We start from the raw sequence: 22,948 nt of genomic DNA on the forward strand, positions 1-22,948 counted from the left end.
TTGTAAAGGTATCTCCCTCTCTGTACCAGGAAGAAAAGAATGACTCTAAGTCTCCAGTCGTATCAATGGCGAAGGCTGACTTAAATCTGCTTAACAAATTTTACCCTTGTTTACCAGTGTTCTCCTGGCAACTCCCCAAAACTTGACTTCCCTTTGCCCCAACATCTTTTTTTTGTCTTTAACTTAAGATGGTATTTAAGGAGGTAGCTTGGGCCACCTCGCGGAGTTAGTCAGTCTTTCTGGGTATATTCCATGTATTCATGAGGTATATATATTTTAAAACTTCTGTTTGTTTTACTCTTTCTAATCTGTCTTTTATAACAGAGGGTTTCAGCCAAGAACACAGAAGAATAGAAAGAAAATTATTTTTCCTCCCCTATAGTTTCTCTACCAAGCCCCACAACATAAATGTGTTTTTTTTTCTTCAAAGCCTACACTTTGAATCTAGCTATTCCAAACATACTCTCCAAGTTTGGTGAAAATTTGTTGTGTCATTTTTCATTCTGGTCCACTAAGTGGCAAACAATGAAATTGTGTTTTATCTATATAGACATAAATGTAACACACTAAGTATAATTAGTAAACACATAAATTAAACACACTAAATAAATTAAACACTAAATATAATTAGTAAACACATAAATTAAACACACTAAATAAATTAAGCAAACTAAATATAATAAGCGAATAAATTACAGTATCTTCAATTGATATACTATTGTAGAATCATTTAAAATGATGTATATAAATAATTTTGAATGGTATAAAAATGTTCATGGCAAAATGGGAATTAAAACAAAGATGTAAATTTGCATGATACAAATACACAGCAGTACGTACAGAATACATAGACAAAAATTGCTAGTTGTGATTCTGCGTGAGAGGTGAAATTACAAGTGACTTATTTTGGTTGTACTATTCTCAATATTTTATTACTATGTATTGCTCTTTTACAAGGCAAAAGAAAGCAATAAAATTACCAAAAAGTCTATAACCAACATCAACTAGAAGAAAAATAGCAGCAAGAGCACTGGAAACTAAAAATGATAATCAAGTACATTCAGACCCAAGACAGAATTTAGGAGCAGCTTTGATGGTCATCTTACGTTTTACTTCCTGAACTCTAAAAGGTGGTTTAGAGTGATCCTAAGGACCTCCCTAACCTGAGAAGAAAAATTATCTTCCTGGAGACTTTTTGTAGCCACAGGGGGTATTAGAATCCAGCCAAGAAATGTAACCAAATATTAAGTGTAACCCTACCCACCAACAAGCCAAAAAACACACCCTCTTCTACTGTGAACTCCTAGCAGGGACCTCTTCTTGCACTGCCAGGGATGGGTAGAGCTCCTTAGCACTGTGTTTCCCAAACTTTAGTCCCATGAACACTTATAATTAATGGATATATATATATATTTTAATTCTGCTGGCAAAAACTTGAGAAATGCTGGATTAGTAATGTACATTTAAATCTCGAAAGGAAGGATCATTTAGTGATTTTCCACTAATTTGACCTTGGAGGTTTTATTTATCTGTGACATGAAACTAACCTTGCATGCAAAGTCATATAGGAAACCCCAGCTGGAGTTCCATTTTTCTCAGTGTTTCTACTACTGACCTCATTTATAAAAATAAGTCATATTTTCCAAGGTTGGTAAACAAAGAAAAATATCCATATAGGCAAGACAATGGGTTTTCAATCACATAAATCTTGTCCTCTTTCTCTTAAAGGTTTCTTCCAGTTACTACATCTCGACCACAGATTGATTTTAGAGAAAGAGGTGCTGCACCCTTAACTCTTGGGTTCAAACTTACATTAATGCCGCACAATATAACTAAGGCCAGCCTGGAATAAATACTTTAACAATTACTGGTAGATTTTTCTAAGGCAAGAGAGAGAGAGAGAGAGGTAGATAAAGTCTCAAACCCAGGGAAGATAAGAGAAACTGTTTTATAAGAAATATTTATCTACATCTTTGGGGTTCCTGCAGAAAGGTCTCCCCACCTGAATTATCACTCACCTCCATATAGCATTGTTTTAGCACCTATCACCCAGAAGGATAAGCCCATGTACCCCCAACTTCAAGTCAAACATTTATACATAATACAGATACAGAGAGGATGACATCTGGTTCAAAAGCACTAGAAAAATGAAAGCCTGTTATTATTTTCTTTCTCTTTCTTTCTTTTCTTTCTTTTTCTCTTTCAAAATTAACTTTTGTCTAAGTAATACACGTTCTTTGCTCAAAAATCAAAGGGTTGTAATAAAAAATGGCATTTCTCTGCTCCATTTGTACCTAGTTCTACTTTCTAGGGCTAGCTATCTTCTATACTTTAAGCCATTTCTTCTGATACTTATCTTCATGTTTCTAAACCCTTATACTGTTATATATTGGTTACTTTCAGATAATCAAAAAAAATCAGATTAATTTCAGATAACTGCTACCCTTTTATGATGGAGAAGGTTGTAGCTCTCCTCCACCACCACTACTTCCCTTCTCTCATCCTTAATATGGGTACAATATACTTTTTAATAAATCCAATGGTGCTTATATTATCATAACTGTTCACTCCTGTACCAAGAAAGTATATTATATATATTATATTATATCATGTTATATTATTTTTCCTAGTCACAGCCTTTGCATTTGTTTTGTTAACATGTCTATTTCTAAATTTTTCCAAATGCTCCAACTGATCTGTCAAATTTCCAGAGTACTTTTGTTTGTTTTTTAAATAAACTCTCTCCTATAACCCTTCCTCCTCCTGGTTTAATCTTAGCTGGTTACTTTTAGGTCTGGAGCACAGCTCTTGTCCTGGGAATTTTTCTTTTGCCATTCTTCAGAGCTAAATTGCCCATTCCCTAAAACCCAACTATTACTCTTTTGGGTGTATACCCCCATTTCACTGAAGTAATTTCTTTAGTCATTGACCAAGAAAGAATACATGAAAAGTCAACTTCTGATTCCATCTGTAAAAAACAAAACAAAACAAAAAAAAAATGGGCTCAAAATGGAGCCACTTCTGTTTAGCCCATGTCAGCAAACTAGGACTTGATATCTAACCTAATTGCAGTCTCAGCCAGTCCCAGGAATGGAATTTTAAATCAATCACTCTGGAATTTCCTGAACAACATTATTAAGGTCATCTGCTTGATAGACCCCACCCTTTCCCAAAGAAAGGTGACCTTGCCTGTAATAATCTTTTCTCTTTATTAATGACTTCCTTGTCCCCACCCCTTCTGCTCATAAAAACCTTCCCTTTTGTACAGCTCCTGGGAGCTCTTTTCCACTTACCAAAGGGGATGCTGATTAGTTCATGACTTGTTGCAAAAAGCCCATTAGATCTTCCAATTTATTCAGTTGAATTTTTTAACAGATTCCTGAAAATATCTTTATTCTATCCTTATGTTTGGTTAATAGTCTGGCTAGGTATAAAACACAAAGTCGCAAACAATTTTCTCAATTTTGAAGGCATTATCCAATGTCCCTTAAGATGTGGTGTGGGGGGCACCTGATGGCTCGGTCAATTAAATATCTCCTTCAGCTCAGGATCAGGTCATGATCCCAGGGTCTTGGGATCAAGGCCCACATCAGGCTCTCTGCTCAGCATGGAGCCTTCTTCTCCCCCTCCCTCTGCCTGTTGCTCCACCAGCTTGTCAAATAATTAAAATCTTAAAAAAAAAAAAAAAAAAAGTGATCTGGGACACCAAGTGGGCTCAATTAGTATAGCATGCAACTCTTGATCTTGGGATTCTGAGTTCAAGGCCTATAGTGGGCTGGGTGAAGACATTACTTGGGAAAAAAAAAAAAAAAAAGAGGTGGTCTTGCTGTTTAGAAGTCTAATGCAGTTCTGGGACCTTGGGTGGCTCAGTCGGTTAAGTAGCTGCCTTCGGCTCAGGTCATGATCCCAGGATCCTGGGATCAAATCCCACATTAGGCTCCTTACTTAGCAGGGAGCCTGCTTCTCTCTCTCCCTCTGCCTGCCACTCTGCCTGCTTATGCTCTCTCCGTGTCAAATAAATAAAATCTTTAAAAAAAAAAAAACAGACATTAAAAAACACAAAGTCTAATACAGTTCTGAATTTTGTTCCATTGTGTGTGACTTTTTTTTTCCATGTGGAAGTATTTAGAATCATCTCTGTATCCCCAGTTTTCAGAAATTTTGTAACAATGATGCATGCTATGGGTTCTCTTTCCTTCATTTGGAATTAACTCCTTGTAATCTTGATTTGTATCCTAAATTCAAAGAAATTTTGCTGTATTTCCTTGGTAACTTTCTCTACTTCATTTTATCTATTTTCTCTTTCTGTACATAATTCTTTGTTATTGCTGTTTTTAAAGATTTATTTATTTGACAAAGAGAGAGACAGCAAGAAAGGGAACACAAGCAGGGGGGTGGGGAGTGGGAGAGTGAGAAACAGGTTTCCCTGCCAAGCAGGGAGCCGGACTTCGGGCCCAATCCCAGGACCCTGGGATCATGACCTGAGCCTAAGGCAGATGCCCAACAACTGAGCCACCCAGGCACCCCTCCTTCTGGACCTACTTTTAATCAAATGTATCTGAATATTTCTAATCTTCGTCTTAATGTCTGGGAAATGCCTTTTTTTATCCTCCTGATTTCATTGAATTTTTAGTTAGACTATATTTAGTTCTGAAAAGTTCTGTCCTTTATTTTTTTTTTAAAGATTTTATTTAAAGTTCTGTCCTTTTAAAAGTTGCCATCTCATTGTATGGATGCAAAATCCTTTATCTCTCAAGTAATCTCTTTTGTTTACATTTTCTTCTGTTCCCTCTGTGTTTGTGTGTTTCCTATTACCTTGTTTTGGCCCCTTGCTTTCAAGTCGAAGTCTGATCATTATATTAAAAAGTTAAGCACTACAAAGATGATTAGTAGCTCTGTGTGTGTGTTGCAGGATTTGTTGAGTCTTGGGTTTTCCTATAAGGTGATCAGATAATGAGGCAGCCTTTATTTTGGTGGAATCCCCAGTATCATTTTTTTTTCCCTCTAGAATATTCAGAACTTCCAGAGAATAGTTATAATGGTAATAAGAGCTGATAATTACAGACCACATAGCAATGTGCTAGACATTGTTCTAAGTGTTTTATATGTATTTATTTGCATGTATATTTTACCTGTATTAATTCATTTAGTACTCAATTATTTCCACAAAGTAGGTGTGCAAATGAGGCACAGAGAGGCTGAGTGGCAGAATTATACTACTTAATATACTGGCAGATTCTTGAACCAAAGCAGGCTGGCTTTCAAATCTCTCCTCTTACTCATGATCCTCCACTGCCTCTATGCACTGCCTACTGGTGAGAGGGCTGACTTTCCTCCTCGCTGTTGGCCCTCCTGGAGCCCACTGGGAGAAGCAGCTAGGGAAACTGCATTAAAGAAAGTACACTTTGACTTACTAATGTCCCATTTTGGGGAGCTTGGGTGGCTCAGTGGGTTAAGCCTCTGCCTTTGGCTCTGGTCATGATCCCAGGGTCCTGGGATCTAGCCCCGCGCATCAGGCTCTCTGCTCAGCAAGGAGTCTGCTCCCCTCCCCACAGCGCCACCCACCACCACCACCTGCCTCTCTGCCTTCTTGTGATTTCTCTCTCTGGCATAAATAAATAAAATCTTTAAGAAATAATATCCCATTTTCAGCATAGACCTATACCCCTGACTTCCCTTGGCCTTGGCATCTTTGACATTAAAAACTGTTTTGAGAAAATAGATCCACAGATTTGTTGGGAGGGAGGGAATCAGATTTGGTGTGGAGAGGTAGGAAGTCAGGACAGCATAGGATGGAAAAGTGGACCTAGAAACCAAACTGTGCTGAATATGAACATTCAACTAATCTTGACTTTCAGATCCAAGCTTTACTACCCTTTCTTCCAAAGCCTGAGCTTCTCAGGGATTATTCCAGGCAAACTAGGTCATACATGGTAGAAATTACCACCTCATTTCCCTAAAATTTCATTTTCTTCTGTGCTACAAAATCAGTTGTCATATATCCATTGCCTCTTTTCTAAAGTTTATTGAAATTTCTTTTTTTCTTCATATTTTATTTATTTATTTGTTAGAGGGAGAGAGAGAAATTGCACACACAAGGAGGGGCAGAGGGAGAGGGAGAAGCAGACTCCCCGCTGAGTAGGGAGCCCAACATGGGACTCGATCCCAGGACCCTGGGATCAGGACTGAGTCATGATCTGAGTCAAAGGCAGCTGCATAACCAACTCTGCCACCCAGGTGCCCCTAAAGTTTACTGAAATTTCTTAACTGTTGTCTCTCTTCCCTATTTTACTTTTTCTTATGGTTTATTATCTTAAAAAAAAAACTATTACAGGCATCAAAAATCAAAAAATTAGCACTGATATAACATTAGTATCTAATTTACAGACACCATTCAAATATCACCAATTGCTCCAATATTGTCCTTTATAACAAAAGGAACAAACCCAAGAGTACAGTGTGATTGTTTGGTTCCTCTGAGCAACAGATACCATGGTTAGGCATATAAGAGATTTATTAGGGAAAACACCAATGAAAGATAACAGGGGAGGAGTGAGTAGGGAGAACTTTCAGACTATGATACCCCTGTGAAAGGAGCGAGAGAAGGAAGTGTTAAGAAGGAAGAGCATGAAGGGCACCTGAGTGGCTCAGCTGGCTGAGTGACCGACTCTTGATTTCTCCTCAGGGTCTTGGGATCAAGCCCCACGTCTGGCCCAGTGGTCTGCTTAGGATTCTCTTTCTCTCCCTCTCCCTCCGTTTCTCTCCAAGCTCATACATTCATGTGTGTGCACGCTCACTCTCTTTCAAATAAATATTAAAAAAGGAGGAGGAGGAGGAAGAAGAGCTTCAGACTACCTCACAGTTCTGAGAAAATTTGGGCCAGCCCACTGAGTGGTTTCTGAGACTAAGTTTCCCATTGAAGAAATCCGGTTGGGTAAAGAGTCCAGTCCTAGGATCCCTGTCACGTTCAGTCACTGGGAGCATCAGTGTGGCAATAGCTTCATGGGGGCAGCAGGAGGAAGCTATCAGTTGGCCAGGCTCCCCACAGCAGGTCCTCTTGAAGGGACTTAGGAGCCAGGAACCTCCGCACCTGCATAGCCACCACACCTGCAAAGCATTTAGTTGCCATGTCTCTTTTGTTTCCATCAGTTAGGAACAGTTCCTAATATTTCCTTGTCCTTCACGACCCTGACATTTTTTGAAGACAGGCCAATTGTTTTATAAAATGTCCCTCAGTTTAGGTTGCTAGTGTTTTCTTATGATTAAAGTTATACATTTTTGTCTGGGATATCACAGAAACATTGCTGTATTCTTCTGTCAGGGAGGACACACTGTTAATCTGTCCTATTACTGATAATGTTAACTTCAGTTACTAAATGAAGGTGATGCCTGCTAGGTTTCTCTTCTATAAAGTTATGTTTCCTTTGTAATTAATAATTATTCATGTAAATATCTAGTTCCTCACCAAAATTTCACCTACTATTTAATATCCATTGATAATTCTTGCCTAAATCATCATAACTATGAGATGATTGCCAAATGGTGATGTTCTAATTCTAACATTCCATCCACTTTTATTAATTGGCATTATGCTACCAGGAAGCTTTCTTTTCTTGCTATTTATTCAATCATTCATGTATTTACATTTGTCTGGGCTCATGGATGTCTATTTAACTCAATGGCAATTGAGTCCCAAATATAACAGTTTGGTCTACTAAGAGCTCTTTCAAGCTTATTTCTGTGCCCCTTTAACACATTTGAATTATTCTTTGAAAATTCTCTTAGTTTTTGGCTCTTAAAGTGTTTCAAGATCATACCGTAGTGCACCAACCCCAGAGTCAGCCATTCCTCCAGAGTCTTGATTCCTTTTAATACAGAATGGTATTAAAAAATCAAGATCTGGTTTTGGTGTGTTCATTGCTACCAGATAAACATTGCTTCTAGGTCCTCTTAGAGGACAGAGGTAAGAAATGTATGTGTATATACACTCCCCCACATACTAGCATCTTTATCAATTTTATAATATTCTATTTTGTTAGTACATGTAGATACATAGATATGGCTTTGGACATGGACACATACCATAAGGTTGTACCAATACATCCAAATACAATCCAATACACAGGATTCCTTTTATCCTTCTCCTTTTCATATTAGGGCAACTTTTTTCTCAGTGAGAAACCTGGCTCCTATTGTCCTCAATATACCCACTTACTTTCTCAGCCTTCTGTATGTAACCAAATTCCCAACTGCACTGACCAACTCCTCGCTCAGCCACCCCCTTTCTCAGTTCCTAATCACACCAGTCCAGCCTCATTTGGCCACCACCCCAGTCAGTCCCCATTATTACAGCTTTCAGTGATCATTTCATGTGACTGGTTCCAAAGATTCAGGTCAACTCAGGAAGATTGATATAAGACATTTTTAACTACTGAAGACCCACTGACCCATAATCATCACACCACCTTCCTCTTCCCAAACTCAGTGTGGGCTAGCATAATGTCCCATCTCTCCCGCTGGGCCTTGGTCAAGATCACTCTGTTTTACCCAGAGATAACCCTAATTCTGAATTTCTTAGAGAAAAAGTTAGGAGTGATAACATTAATTTCTTTCTGCTCAGAAGGCCCTGAACCTATATGCAAATGAAACCACCAACTTCTCAGATTTCTACAGACATTGGTTCTTTGCAAATTCTAACAAAATGGATATTTTCTGTGAATAGCTATGAGGTACTCTTAGTGAATATGAAAAATAAGGCACCCCCATCACATGACATTTATATTATAAAATCATTTGTCAATCTCAGGTCCATAGACTCTAAGTTCCTTGAAAGCAGGTATTTTTGTAGCTACAATGCCTAAATACTGTCAAGTCATTGTAGACAATATAGTTTTTTTAACCTTTATTTGAACCTTTCCTTCCTTTTTCCCCTTTGTACCTCAGGGCTCAATACCGTTTGCCAAGGCACTTTGTAAGGTTCAGTTCTGTCTAATAACTCAATGTTTCTGTCACAGTCAGTGCATTAATGGTGATCAAGGGACAGTCTCAGGATGTCTTGGAGAAATAACCATTATAGAGATTTTGATCTCTACCAGAGTGCTAAGAGCCAAGAGCCCTTTTATGAGCTGCACAGAGAGGACCTCTCTTTATCAGAACCTTTTCAGTTCTTGAAGGACACTCTAAAAATCTCTCTACAGGCCACCATTTCTTGGAAACTTTTCCTGAATACAGGTCCTTGTACTACACCAATGACTGTTTTATTAGCAGGACTAGAAGGCTTAATGGGGGTCTCATAAATCCATCAGAGCAGACCTTCACATACAGCTCAACACCAACTTTGGGCAGCAACTTCAACAACAGGATGAGTGTCCTTCCCATGGGATGTGTCTGCTCCCCTTCCCTCAACACCAGAAAGGCCTCTGACTAAGATGAGCTCCCCAATTCCCTGAATACACCTTAATGCAAAGCAATTGCCCTCAAGGATTTTTAGCAGGTTCTTCACAATAGGAATTTCCATCTGAACACTCCTCACAGTCATGTGCGTGAAACTGGGTTTTGAACTCATCCATATGCACTTCCTTCCTTTGTTAAGACTGTATGAACTCAGGGTCACCAAACAGGTAACCATCTCATCCCTTGGTGAGGATGTTGAGGGATCTCCTGTCCTTCCCCTTTCAGCTATATGAATTCTACCCAAGCCTACCAAGAAATAGGTAGTATACATAATGGATAAACAGTTACAAGCATAAAGACAACTGGAAATAGGGAAGGCTTCCCAAATCCTTTTACCAACATTACTCTCATACCAAACTCAAAGAAATATGGTACAAAAAGAAAACTACTGTTCAATCTTACATGGGATCATAGACGCAAAAATGCTAGCAAAATACGAGCAAATCAAATCCTGGAATATGTTATAATAGTAATATATTAAAACCAGGTAGGACTTAGCTCAAAAATATGAAGATGGTTTGCTATTAGAAAATTAATGGTTTTAATTTAGAAAACACATATTTCAGCAAATGTGGGGAAAAGCTCTTCAAGGTTCAAACTCTATTCCTAATTTTTAAACACTTTTAGCAAACTGGGAATGAATATAGGTATCCTTAATTTGCTATATCAGAAGTCTCCAGCAAAAATAATACTTGACATTGAAACGTAAAAATCATTCCCATTAAAATTTGAAAAGAGACCTCACTTTCAATATTGCTTTATTGGTCATAAGCAATGCAATGAGATGGGAAATAGAGATAGGAGGTGTACATACTGAAGAAGGAAAGAAAGTATCGATATGATTGCCTACCTAGAAAATCCAAAAGAAATAATTGTTAGGTAGGACCCAATGGGAGGTTACTCAAATAAGAGGTTTGAAAACTATCAGCAGAAGGGAGGAGGGGAAGGGACAAAAGCTGGAAAGGAATGTGTTTTGTTTTGCAGAACCAACAGTTCCAGCCAAGGAGATGCTTAACTAGGTGTTTCACCAGCTAGCCCCTTGCTAGGTGGGTCCTGCATGGTAACACCTTGAGCCAGTTTGAGCTGAACTGGATGGAGGTGAGAACCTGTGCAGAAAACCCCTCTGAGCTGTCCTAAGGATACCTTTAGTTCATTATAATATTAAGTTCCTTTCCTATGAGCAGAGTTTCTGTCATTTTCCGAACATACAATGCATGCAGTGCGCATGCAAACTCCCTGTCCCCACCCCTAATACACTGAATAAAAGCTTCCTATACTAACCCCAAGGGAGACAGTGCTTTGAGAGCTATTTCCCTGTCTTCTTTCTTGTAACAATAAAAAGTTCTTTGCTTTCAATATTTCCTTGGGTTGTGCTCAATTTGATGTACCCCAAGCAGCAAACCCCTTGAGGTCACTTCATAATGAGAAGCAATTAAGACAAACAGGAGTTGACCAAGATGACCAGATATAAGAATAACAATGAAACAAACTTACGGAACAATTTTCAGTCTCATCACAAATCCAATAAATGTGAATTAAAACAATGTCTTACAAATCATTATTATTTTTTTTAAAGATTTTATTTATTTATTTGACAGAGAGAAATCACAAGTAGATGGAGAGGCAGGCAGAGAGAGAGGGAAGCAGGCTCCCTGCTGAGCAGAGAGCCCAATGCGGGACTCGATCCCAGGACCCTGAGATCATGACCCGAGCCGAAGGCAGTGGCTTAACCCACTGAGCCACCCAGGCACCCTTACAAATCATTATTAATTTTTAAAATTCTGTGGTACAATCTTTTAGAGAGGGATTTGGCAACAGTAACTAGAAAAAGATCCATCCTTTGGCTTCTGCTGAAACTCTATCCTAAGGAAATATTCCAAGATATATAAAAAGATATATACATAAAGATGTTCACAGGCTATTTTTATAGAAAAATATGGAAAAAATCTAATGTCCAACACGAGAGTAAATTAGCTAAAAATCATATATTAGCTTAAAGAAATACTGTTTTTTAGCATTGAAAGATCTTTTAAGGTCTCTGTATTAACACTGAAGTTGTATTAAATGATAATTATTGAAAAACCAAGAAAAACAATTTGTATGTTTGGCATAACAACTACCTAAAAACACATTTGGAAAAAAGTGTCACAAGAAATGTAGTATAGTCAAGAATTCAGACTCTTGAGTCTGAAGTTGTGACTTCAAATCCTGAGACTACCACTTCCTAGCTATATGACCTTTGCCAAATTATCTAATTTGCCTCAGTTTCCTCATCTGTAAAATGGAATTTAATAATATCAGCTGTCTCATAGTTTCGTTATGGAGGCCAAAGAATTTATACCTGCAAAGCTCCATGAGTAGTGATGTTGATATGGTAAACTGCTAGTAAACATTCATGTGAATGCCGCAGAATACTGGTAGGCATTATGTGAGGGTAATAAGATTCTGGGTGTTTTCATTCCTGTTTTCTAAGTTTTCTAAAATATTGTTATTTTTGTTTTATAGTAAAAATGGATATTTAAATATTAAAATTATTATTTCTAATCCACACTAATCTTGACTTCTCTTGACTTGTACCCTGATTTCATTTCCTCCTGTTTATCTAGGATCTGGTTCCACCCATTATTTCCTTTGTATTATCTTAAACTTCTCTACTGATTCACTAAATAAATAAAAAAATTCCTAAGTGGAGTCTTTACTCCCTTCTTTTCACTGTCAACACTTAAGGAAAAAACAAAATTCACAATAATTTTCTTCAATTTGAATTTCCTGTTCACTCTTCAGTATATTGGAATATGAATTCTCTCCATTATGCCATTCTACCAACGTTGCTAATTTCCTTAATGTCCAAAGCTAATTAATCTGTATCCTCTTTACCCTAGCACAGGTGTTTTAATACTGCTAGTCACTTTCTCCTTGAAACTGTCTACCCTGTCCTATCACACACAGAAAGGAGGATGTGAGAGGAAGAGGAAACACAGGTTTAGAATTGCCTCTGTTGGAAACCAGAAGCTGGTATCTGCCCATGTGTGAGATCAGGTCTGAAGCCATAGACTGTGGGACCAATCCAGAAAGAAGAAGCAGGTGTGGTCAAATGAAAGACTGTGGCTAGGGAAATCCAATAAGGGAACCAGAAAGCAAAGTGGGTCCAAGACAAAAGAACAAACACTCTGAGTCCCAAGGGGAACAAAAAGTCTGTAGACATAGAAAAAATTCTGCAGAATCCCTCTGACCACTTTCAGCAGAATTGTATTGTCAAATCTCAGTGTGTGGAGTCTTTTATTCTCAGAATACCTCAAGGATGCTTCTTTTATGTTCCTCAATACCACCCTCTTGGACTCACTTTTTTCTTCTGTTCATTCTCCAATTTAATCATCCTGCCTTCTTTCATCATATATTTACTAAATGACCACTATATGCCAGGCATTATGATATGCCATGAAGCTGCACAATAAATAAGGTAAAGACCCACTCTTCAAAAGCTCCTAATTGACAATTCTTTCTTTGACCACTGCATAAATATGTTTCCCAAGGTTCTTGCCTAGATTCTTCTCCTATCCTACCCATGGCTCCAACTGTCTCACATTACCAACCATAACCTTGGATTCTTCATCTGATATCTTGCAGATATTTCAAATTCAGGATGGCCAACACCAGATATTCATTTGCCACCAAACCAGAAGAGATCATTATCAAACTAGAAACCCCTAAGTCATCCATCAGCTTTCCTTTCTTTCACCACATAGAAGAACAACTGGAAGGCAATTCTTTTTTTTTTTTTCTTTTTAAGAACTTTATTTATTTTATTTTATTTTTAAAGATTTTTTTTCCTCTTCTTCCTTTTCTCCTCCTTCTCCTTCTTTTCCTCCTTCTCCTCCTCCTTCTTCTCCTTCTCCTCCTCCTTCTCCTCCTCCTTCTCCTTCCTCTTCTGTAGGCTCCACACCAACTACAAAGCCCAACACAGGGCTTGAACCCACAACTCTTGAGATGGATGCTTGAACTGAGATCAGGAGTTGGAGGGTTAATCAACTGAACCACCCAGATGTCCCTGGATGGCAATTTTTAACAATATCTCCTACAAAGCCTTCAAAATTGTACTTTCTTCTCTATCCTAACTCTACATGAATTTTCATCCATAATTACTTTGATAAAGCCTTCCACCATTACTGCTGATATCAAAATTATCTTTCCAAAAGGCAAATTTTATTCACCATTGCTTCTGTTTCCATATGTTCTGGATGTTTAGATTTCTTCCACATATTTCGTTTTCATCTGTATCTCTCTTTTTTTAAAGATTTTTATTTATTTATTTGACAGATCACAAGTAGGCAGAGCAGCAGGCAGAGAGAGGGGAGGAAGCAGGCTCCCTGCTGAGCAGAGAGCCTGATGCTGGGCTCAATCCCAGGACCCTGAGATCATGACCTGAGCTGAAGGCAGAGGCTTAACCCACTGAGCCACCCAGGTTCCCTGAGCTCAAATATTTCTAAATATTTCTAAATAAATATTTCTAAATTAGCTCAAATATTACTTGCTCTGCAAAGCCTTCCCATCTCCTTCAAACAGAGTTGCCCAATCTTTCCACTGAGCTCTGTGCTTAGAGTATATATCTATTAAGGAAGAATCAAATTTGTTTTCTACTCATTTGGAAACCTATATAACATTTGTTCAGTTATCAGTCTCTAACATTAGAATGAGTGTCTAAACCTAGAGTGTATGAATAATGTGGTTTTTCTTGTATATTTTCTTGTATCCAGCAAAATGGCTACCACCACCACAAGTCTTTGCTGGAAGAATAAATAATCACAGAATATATAATCAATGGGGATTTTTTCTTTCATTATATGACGAATAAGATACAACATGTATCTTGGTGAAAAGATTGATCAATAAAATGAAGGTCAAAGGAGAAGTCAGGAGGAACCATCGGTATGGTACACACAGAAAACAAAGCTGACATTTAGGAAGGGAGGCAAAGAATGAGAAAATATCAAAGTGAAAGCTTGAAAGAATCCAATGGGACAAGGAATTATCAGCAGCTCAGCAAAATCTTTGCAATTTGACTCCATGAATCCAAACACGTCTCATCAGTTTATCATCTTGATAAAGACATGGATATACAAAGTTCTTAGGGAAAGTACTAGAAAAAAACTTACAGTTGGCCAGCAACGCATCCGATCAAAAAATTTCCCAGAGTATATGGGTCTGATGCGATCTGGAGGTTCTATTCCTGGTTCAGTGTTTTCAGCCTCCTTTCTCTCTTCAGGTTGTTGGGCAAACTGGCTCTCAGAAGGTTCTATCACCAAACCTATTTGGGGCCCTGGCTCTTCTAGTTTGGGTAGACCAGTGTCCACCTCCACAGGAGGCTTCATCTCTGCACTGGGCTTGATCACCACACAGGTCTCTTTTCCCAGTTCCTGTCTAGGTTCTATATCCAAAGTAGGCTGCTTCCCCAGTGAAGCCCTTACTCCTCCATAGGAACCAGCCACAGAACCTCTCGTGCTCCCTAGAGCCTGTGGATTTTCGCATACCATGCCCAAGTGAGGCTGTATCATTCTTCCAGACCACCCTGCCAGAAGACAGTCATTTTCTAACCCCATTCGTCCTGGTAACATACCTAGAGAAGATTTTGTTTCCTGGGAGGCTGAGACCCCATAGACTCCCAAATTACTCCTCTCCGGGAGGGTCCTAGAAAGATTCTGTATTTTAAATTTCATTTCAAGCTCCTTGCTCAATGGAGATTTTGTTTCTGGTGATGCTATCCTCTCCTCAAATTTATTACTATCCAGGAGGCTCTCCCTACATGAGGAATCTTCTTTTCCTAATCCCACTCTGAACCCTAACTCCGTGGGAGATTTTGTTCCCATGAGGAACCCCCTTTCTCCTGAGTCATCCTTTCCTTCGTCTGTGAGACCAACCTCCATACTCTGGGGACATTTCCTCTCAGCCACCCTCATTCCTTCAGCTGCACTCATCTCTAAGGGGAAAACTGCACCTGGCTCAACGGAAGTTCCCAAGCCCTTGGGGTGCCCCAACCCTTTAGGGAACCCCACTCTCACGAAAGAACACATCTCCACTCGGACTCCCTGCCCACAGCTTCCTGGCTACCAATTTACGCGTAGAGGAGTTCACAGAGGAGAAGCAGATGAGGGTCTGTTTACCGGGTTACCTAGGAAACAGGGGCGGGGCTTGGCGCGCAATTGTTTCATCAGGCTGGTCTCTACCCATTTCTCCCTCTGTCTCGGTCCGTTTCTCTCCCTCTCCTTTCTCTCCCTCTTTTTCTTTCTCTCCTTCCCTCCCTCTCTTCTCTTTTCTTCCTCCTTCCTTACTAGATCTGAAGGGCAAGAAAACTTGAAGGATGTGGTCTTGGGCACTAGAGAAAATGCTCACCAACTTCTCTTCCGTTTTGCAAGCAACTCACTCTCCCTAGGATGAGTTTAGCCTCGGGCCGCCTCCTGGCCATTTGCCTATTAATTATACTGGCGAACAGGGAATAAGTAGCCATTTTTCTGGTGGTGACCATTAATTTTAGGTCCTTCGTAATGCAAGAACATGCGTACTGCATGTAGTTCTTTTAGCCTAAAGAACTATCTTGAATTCTGTTATTATATTTGGTAACTGTGGTACAGAAACAAAGTCTTTGACGGGCGCCTGGGTGGCTCAGTGGGTTAAGCCGCTGCCTTCGGCTCAGGTCACGATCTCAGGGTCGTGGGATCGAGTCCTGCATCGGGCTCTCTGCTCAGCAGGGAGCCTGCTTCCCTCTCTCTCTCTGCCTGCCTCTCCATCTACTTGTGATTTCTCTCTGTCAAATAAATAAATAAACTCTTAAAAAAAAAAAAAAGAAACGAAGTCTTTGAGAACATTTACACTTTAATAACCAAGCTTTAAATAACATTGAAATAAAGTTTGAGATGTGTTACACAGTAATGCATACTGACTTTTTAAAATACTGTGGCAAACTCAAACTCGTTTTAAGCACGGGATTTTTTTTTTTTTTTTTTTTTTTAAGTGTGTGTGAGAGAAGGGTGAGGGACTAAGGGAGAAGCAGACTCCCTGCTGGGTAGGGAGCCCTAGGCAGGGACCCATCCCAGGACTTCGGGATCATGACCTGAGGCAGAGGCTTAACAGCCTGAGCCACCCAGGAACCCCAGCATGGGATTTTCTTTATATTGTCAGGTTTTACACTTATTTATTTACATATTCTCTTCACCCAGGGTGGGGCTTGAGCTCGCAACCCCAAAGTTGAGTTGCATACTCTTCAGACTGAGCCAGCCAGGCAGCCCCCTTTGTCAATGAAAGTCTATTTGGTGAATATTTGTAATGTTCTACACATTCATGGGAAATACAGCACCTAGCTTGGAATCAGAACAGAATTTATAGGATTCCAGTCTTTTAGAAACTATGAAGGACTTGTAAAATTTAAAATTAAAAAAAAATGCTTAGGAGATATTATTTCATATTTGAAAAAATTTGTATACTGTAATTTTCAGATAATTAATATAAATATTCTTCTCCCCTTAAGCATTTTAAATGACTTGATAGCATATAAATGAAGGTATGTCTATAGATAAGCATTCATTCAATTCTTTCATTTTACAAATAACTATTAAGTACTTACTTTGTGTCAATGCTAGGAATATTGTGAAATACAAGCCAATCCCTATCTCTTGGAACTTAACTTTCTAGTTGGGATGGATAACCATCAAGTAAACCAATAAATAAGATCATTTCACATACTGACAAGCGTAGTGAAGAAAATACTTTCCTATAAAGGGATGCTGCTTTAGAATTTGTGGGCTTAGAAGTTATTTGAACTGAGGCTTGCTTTAAGCCCTGCTTTTTAAACATGACTAACTCTGTTCCCATAGTCTTTTTCTCATTGCCTTATCACTATGCCTGCAATTCCTTCAGTTAGAATTACCTTTAGGTTTGTCTCAGATAGTCCCAGTTAAAAGAACATTACCATCTTTGATTCATTCTTCAACTACACAATGGTGGAAACATTTCCCAGAAGAGAAGTAGAAGATACAGATAGGTAAGAGTGCTGGGGATGATAGTTGCAAAGTACTAGGAATTTGTGAATGGGTATTTAGAGATTTGAGAGCAAAGGAAGCAATAAGGGCTGTGTTCAAGTCTGTTAACTTCATTTAAGGCCCATCCACTTTGTAGCTTCCTTAACAAATTATATCAATAAATAGGATTCCACATTTGACACTAAAAATATACAATTATCTGTTATCTTCAGTTACCTAGGGGTGAGGAAGAAAACACAAGCATATTATGAGTGGCAGCACCAAGAGCAAAGATGTACTGTGGCATATCAGTCTCTCCAAAACTGCCAGTGGAACTTAGAAGTGCTGCCATGGGAGCAGCCCTCTTCAAGGCAAACATTATGACTAAACTGTAAAATACTGTGAAATGTATTTATGAAGGGGGTAAATTAAAAGACAAAATTGGTAGAAAAAAATAAGTGAGGAAGCATTATCCTAGAACAATGAAATGGGGTGTTCCTAACAATTTATAAATTACAGTATCCATGTGTTATTTGTGAGGACTTCCTCAGTCAAATGCTCATCATTTTAAATGCAATTAAGTTCACAAATATTTTGAGGTCCCTATTGTCAAAAACCCTTTGTGAGGAATTGAAATGATAAATAAATTACTGTCTTGGAACTTAAGACAGTAAAGAACTTAAGAACTTTAAGAACTTTAGAATCCTAAACTTTAAGAACTTTAAAATCCTAATAAGATTTTATTTATTTATTTATTTATTGGAAGAGAGCAGAGAAAGAGGGAGAGACAGAATTTTAAGCAGGCTCCATGCCCAGTGCGTCAGCAGGCCTACTCAGGGCTCGATCTTACAACTCTAAGGTTGTGACCGACTAAGCCATCCAGGGCCCCCTCCCCCAATGAGTTTTAGATTCCCCAATGGGAATGAAAATGTGAGGAGAAAAGTCTAGGCACTATAAAATAAAGCAGATAGATATTAGAACCATCATAGGGAGTAAAAGTATTGAAACTATTGGAAAAAGATAAATCCCGTAGAAGTACAGTTAACCCTTGAACAACACAGTTTTGAACTGTGCTAGTTCATTTATATGTGGATTTTTTTCAATATATCAGAAGATTTTTTGGAGATCTGCAAAATTTTGAAAAAAACTTGCAAATGATATTGCCCAGAAATACCAAAAGAAAAAAAATTAAGAAGTTAGATATTATTGTAAGAGTAGAATATGTAATAAATATAACTTATAAAATATTTTATTGGTAAGACTTCCAGTCAACTATAGGCTACTAGAATTTAATTTTGGGGGGCATCAAACATTACATGCAGATGTTCAACTGTGTGGGGAGTTGGTTCCCCTAACACCTGCATTGTTCAAGGGTCAACTATATTCTCAGATGTGATCAAGAGCATTTGGTTTCTTGGCGAAAGTGAAACCTGCAGTGATGAACATTAATTGTGTTCTGGGAGAGAGAGAACAAAGTGATTAAATATGCCAAGATGAGAACACACAGGCAACATTCTGGGAACACTGGGTATACTGGTATGATTAGGGTACAAAGCAAGAGTTTGGGGAGAGGGAAACTATAGAAATAGAATGACAGAAATGTGGGTTGGGCCTAGAGAAGAACTTTGGACTTTGCAAGTGAGATATCATTGAACATTTTTGAGGAGAGTTACTGGCTGAAATGCAAAAAATGATTGAAAAGATGGGACTATGCATTAATTCAGTTTATATGAACACTACCATAATGCTAGGATTAGATCACAGGTGTTGGGATTAGATTGCAGATTTGGGGATTAGAGAATTTGGGGCATTAGAATGGAAAATGGTTTATGAAGGAAAGTGGGAAGGGGGAAGATGATTTTCCCCTTTCAAGTCCAGGTGACTGGAAGTCTGTTAATACCAGTCAACTAAGCAGGAGGTTTGGGCTGGAATAGGTTTGGTTTGGGATATAGTGTTAACATGCCACAACTGATGTGACATAGCCTATTTCCTGATTCTTCCTTGGATTGTCCAAGAGGTGCTAACATGACTAACACATTACACTGGAACAAGCTCTTGAGGATAAAGTGCCACAGATACCATCTAGGTATGACACATTAGGCTCTTCTGGTTAGTAACTGGGTAGTTGATCTAGAAGACTGGCTGTTCAAGGGTTCAAATCATCTTCCTTGCATAATGTTGACAGAGAATCCCCAGGATACCTTGCCTTAAGTATACATCCTAGACAATGTTGATGTTCTCAAAACAGGGCTATACATGCAAAACCGTAAAGTAGCCCTTACCCTGAAGGAAAGTCAATTTAACATTCTACCAAATTACAAAATGAATTATTTTGTTTTGTTTCAGATACCTGGCCGGAAACTACTGTATGAAATTTAACCAAAGAAGAGTGTGTTATGTGGATCTGCAGCGGAGGATAATGTTTTGAGGTTTTGGTTTGTTGTTTTGTTTTTTTACTGGAATCCTGCGTAAGAACTCAGGACCAGCTTGCAGGTTAGAATACAATTTCACTAGCAGTGGTGATTTTGGACAAGTTACACCATCTCTTTGCTTCAAATTCTTTACCTTTAAAACAGGCACGCCTCACTCACTAATCACACAACCATGACTAGAGAATCCCGGCTGTCAGGCACTGTGCTACACAGTGTTGAGGACCACTTTGGGGAGCTAATACTCTAATTTAGGAAGGCAATTAGTCTCAGATATTCATTTGACTGAGACCTTGTAGTGTAAAAGTAAAATAGGATAACTCGCAAAGGAAAATCCTTAATAAAAGCAAGCTATTATTTTAAGGTTTTCTCCCCCCCCCCCACCACCACAAGCAGGTAAACTGAATAAAAGCTTATTATTTTAAGATTTTCTCGCCTAGAGACTTTTGGTATGGGGAGGTTCTAATCCTCTTCGCAGGAGTAAATACCTTTACGACCCAGGCTTCCCCTCAGGACACGTTCGGAGGGCTGGGGAGGCTCTCTCAGGCTAGAAAAGTCCTCCCCAAAAAGCCCCCTAGCCGCATTACCACAGTTGGGGTGCTGCAGAGTAGGGTTAATTGGGACTGTGAGCTCACATTCACAAAAGGAATTTCTCCACCCCACATGGGCAGAAACCAACAAACCCCTGTTCTCGAGCTTCCCCAAAATCAAGGCCATAAAAGAATTCCCCCACCCTACCGCCGGAAGCCCAGGACCGCCACCCCGATGACAATGGCGCCTGCAAGGGCGGGGCCGCGCTTGCCTGGGACGTGGGATGGAGGAAGAAGGCTGGCTCGCCCCTGGCTGAACGCAGAGGTCACATGACACGCCCCAGCCGGCCCCGCAGACCAGCCCCAGCTGAGAGGGCTTTGAGAAGGGGCGGGGGAGCGGACGGAGAGGTGGGGCTAGCTACCGCGGAAGTGACGAAGGGGCGTAGCTCGCGACGTGCAGCGACGTGGCGGCGAGGCCGGCGCCGAGCGGCGGAAGTGGCTTCCGCGCTGGGACTTGAGTGTTTGTGTTTTGGTTCGGGGCAGAGCCGGCGGCTAGCCTGAGGGGAGGAGGCAGAGGAGGGAGGAGGAGGAAGAATTAGTCGGAACTCGAGCGCCGGCGGCGGTGAAGGAGGAGAAAGGAAAGAGGAAGGCGGAGCGGAGAGAGGCGGAGACGGAGCCGGACGGGGGCGGCACCACGGCACGATCCCCGCACGGTCCAGTCTGAGGGGAGCGGCCTGAGGAGGAGACGCGCCGCCACCGTCTAAGCCACCGTCACAGCTTCAGCCTCTTCTCGGGCTACGCCTGGGACTTGCTGCCGGGAGGCTTCAGCCCCGCGGCTCCGCGTGCTGCCGTCTCAGGTAACCAAACCTTCCCTCCCTTGCCAAGAGCCAGCCGGGACCCCAGGTTATGCGCTGTTCTCAGTCTGTCCGCGGCCCTGCCGGCACTGTGTCTCCTGCCCATTCTTCTTCACCTGGCCCCAGTGCCCTGGACCAGAGCTGTCGAGCTGGGCATCTCGTCCTGCCGGCCCTGGTGATTCATTCCTCAAAGAGCTCTGGGGATCGGGATTTGTGGACTGACTGAGGGAGCGACGGGTGTCACCCTCTTCCCTTCTCAAGATGGCGCCGTGAAAGAGTGCTGGAGGCCGCGGTTCCGTCTGGCCCCTGTCCTGGCAGTCCTGGAGGGGGTGGTCCCAGCCGAAGCCTGGCCAGGGTGGGGGAAGCAGGATGGGAAAGATGGCCAGGGGGCCTGGCGGGTCCTGCTTGTTCGGGCCATCCGGAGTTTGGTTATCAGTTACTCAGGTGCTCTCCAAGGAGGAACTGGGGCCTACAGCAGGTGTGAATTTGGGGAGCTCCGCCTACCTTCGACTTCCAAAGACCAGTAATGAAGGGAGGAGGAGGCTCATCAACATAGTCTGCCTAGGGGCTGTCTCATCTATGAAAGGTGATGAACCGCAACTTTAAAGAACTCAAGACAACTAGGCCGCTGAGCACGCACAGTGGGTAGAGAGAGACCTTATGAAACCTGTCCCGCTGTTCTCTTCCCTTAGAAGCTGGTTACCCTCCCGAGACTTTTAGACTGTACGCTGTGAACGTCATAATTCACAAATTTTGGTTTTTGTCAGTGTCATAACCAGTTAGAAAAAAAAAAACACGTGTACAGCACTGTGATAATTCAGGAGGGCTCAGAAACTTATTTTTAATGTAAAATTGGGATAATATGAGTTCATAGGGTTGCTGTAAGCAAAATTCATGGAATAGTGGTTGGCACATAAGTGTGCGGTAAATGTTAGCTGCTGTTGTTAATACTCTTTTCATTAAAGAATACCTAGAGACCTTTATATACTACCACTTAATTTTCAAAAGATTTAAAAAGCATTTTATGCAAAATTTTTGTTCTGCAAAACAAAACTAGTGAATACATTAACCTTAATGTTAGGCTGCCTGCATCTTTTATAATTACATTTATTTTCTGCTAGAGAGTGTTGGAGGGAGTTCTAGTCCAACAGCTTTAACCCTTAGAAGGCAAAGCTAAAATCATCATTTTTTTATGGGAATGTCGTTTTTCCTGAAATTTTGGACCATGGAAATTCGGAGCATGTTGTCCTTGACAAGTATTTGAATTTGCTGTTTTGGAGGTAGTGAAACAATTGGGAAGTGTTTCTGTTGGTATTGAAATATCTGAGTGTGTTGGTACATGTTCATTCTGGGTGATATTCTGTTGATACTTGGTCATTATTTCATCAGAGGGCCCCTTTAATTGCCAATTTTCAGTCCCTTTTATGTGTTGGCCCCTGTATTGGATGGATAGATAGGTAGATTGATTGATTCTGTCATCTAATTCTCCAGTAGATATGTAACTTATTTAAAGATATTATTTATTTATTTGACAGAGAGAGTGAACGAGAGAGGGAACACAGCAGGGGGGAGTGGGAGAGGGAGAAGCAGACTTCCTGCTGAACAACGAGCCCAATGCGGGGGCTCGATTCCAGGACCCTGGGATCATGACCTGAGCAGAAGGCAGCAGCTTA

At 40.3% G+C, this 22,948-nt stretch overlaps 2 protein-coding genes across 2 annotated transcripts in view; one reads left to right on the forward strand and one right to left on the reverse strand.

Annotated features, from left to right (window-relative positions):
- The window catches only part of EFHB (EF-hand domain family member B), a 54,584-nt gene extending 39,017 nt beyond the window's left edge, over window positions 1-15,567 (reverse strand). The window contains exon 1 of the mRNA XM_044255188.1: window positions 14,607-15,567. Within this exon, the coding sequence (XP_044111123.1) occupies window positions 14,607-15,521 (915 nt within the window). The 5' untranslated portion in view covers window positions 15,522-15,567. The remainder of the gene's footprint in view (window positions 1-14,606) is intronic.
- Window positions 15,568-20,948: 5,381 nt separating this feature from the next.
- RAB5A (RAB5A, member RAS oncogene family) overlaps window positions 20,949-22,948 on the forward strand; it is a 29,480-nt gene continuing 27,480 nt past the window's right edge. The window contains exon 1 of the mRNA XM_044252534.1: window positions 20,949-21,278. The gene's annotated coding sequence lies outside the window, so the exon portion shown is untranslated. The remainder of the gene's footprint in view (window positions 21,279-22,948) is intronic.

Source organism: Neovison vison, chromosome 6, assembly GCF_020171115.1.
Source record: "Neovison vison isolate M4711 chromosome 6, ASM_NN_V1, whole genome shotgun sequence".
Classification (NCBI taxonomy): domain Eukaryota; kingdom Metazoa; phylum Chordata; class Mammalia; order Carnivora; family Mustelidae; genus Neogale; species Neogale vison.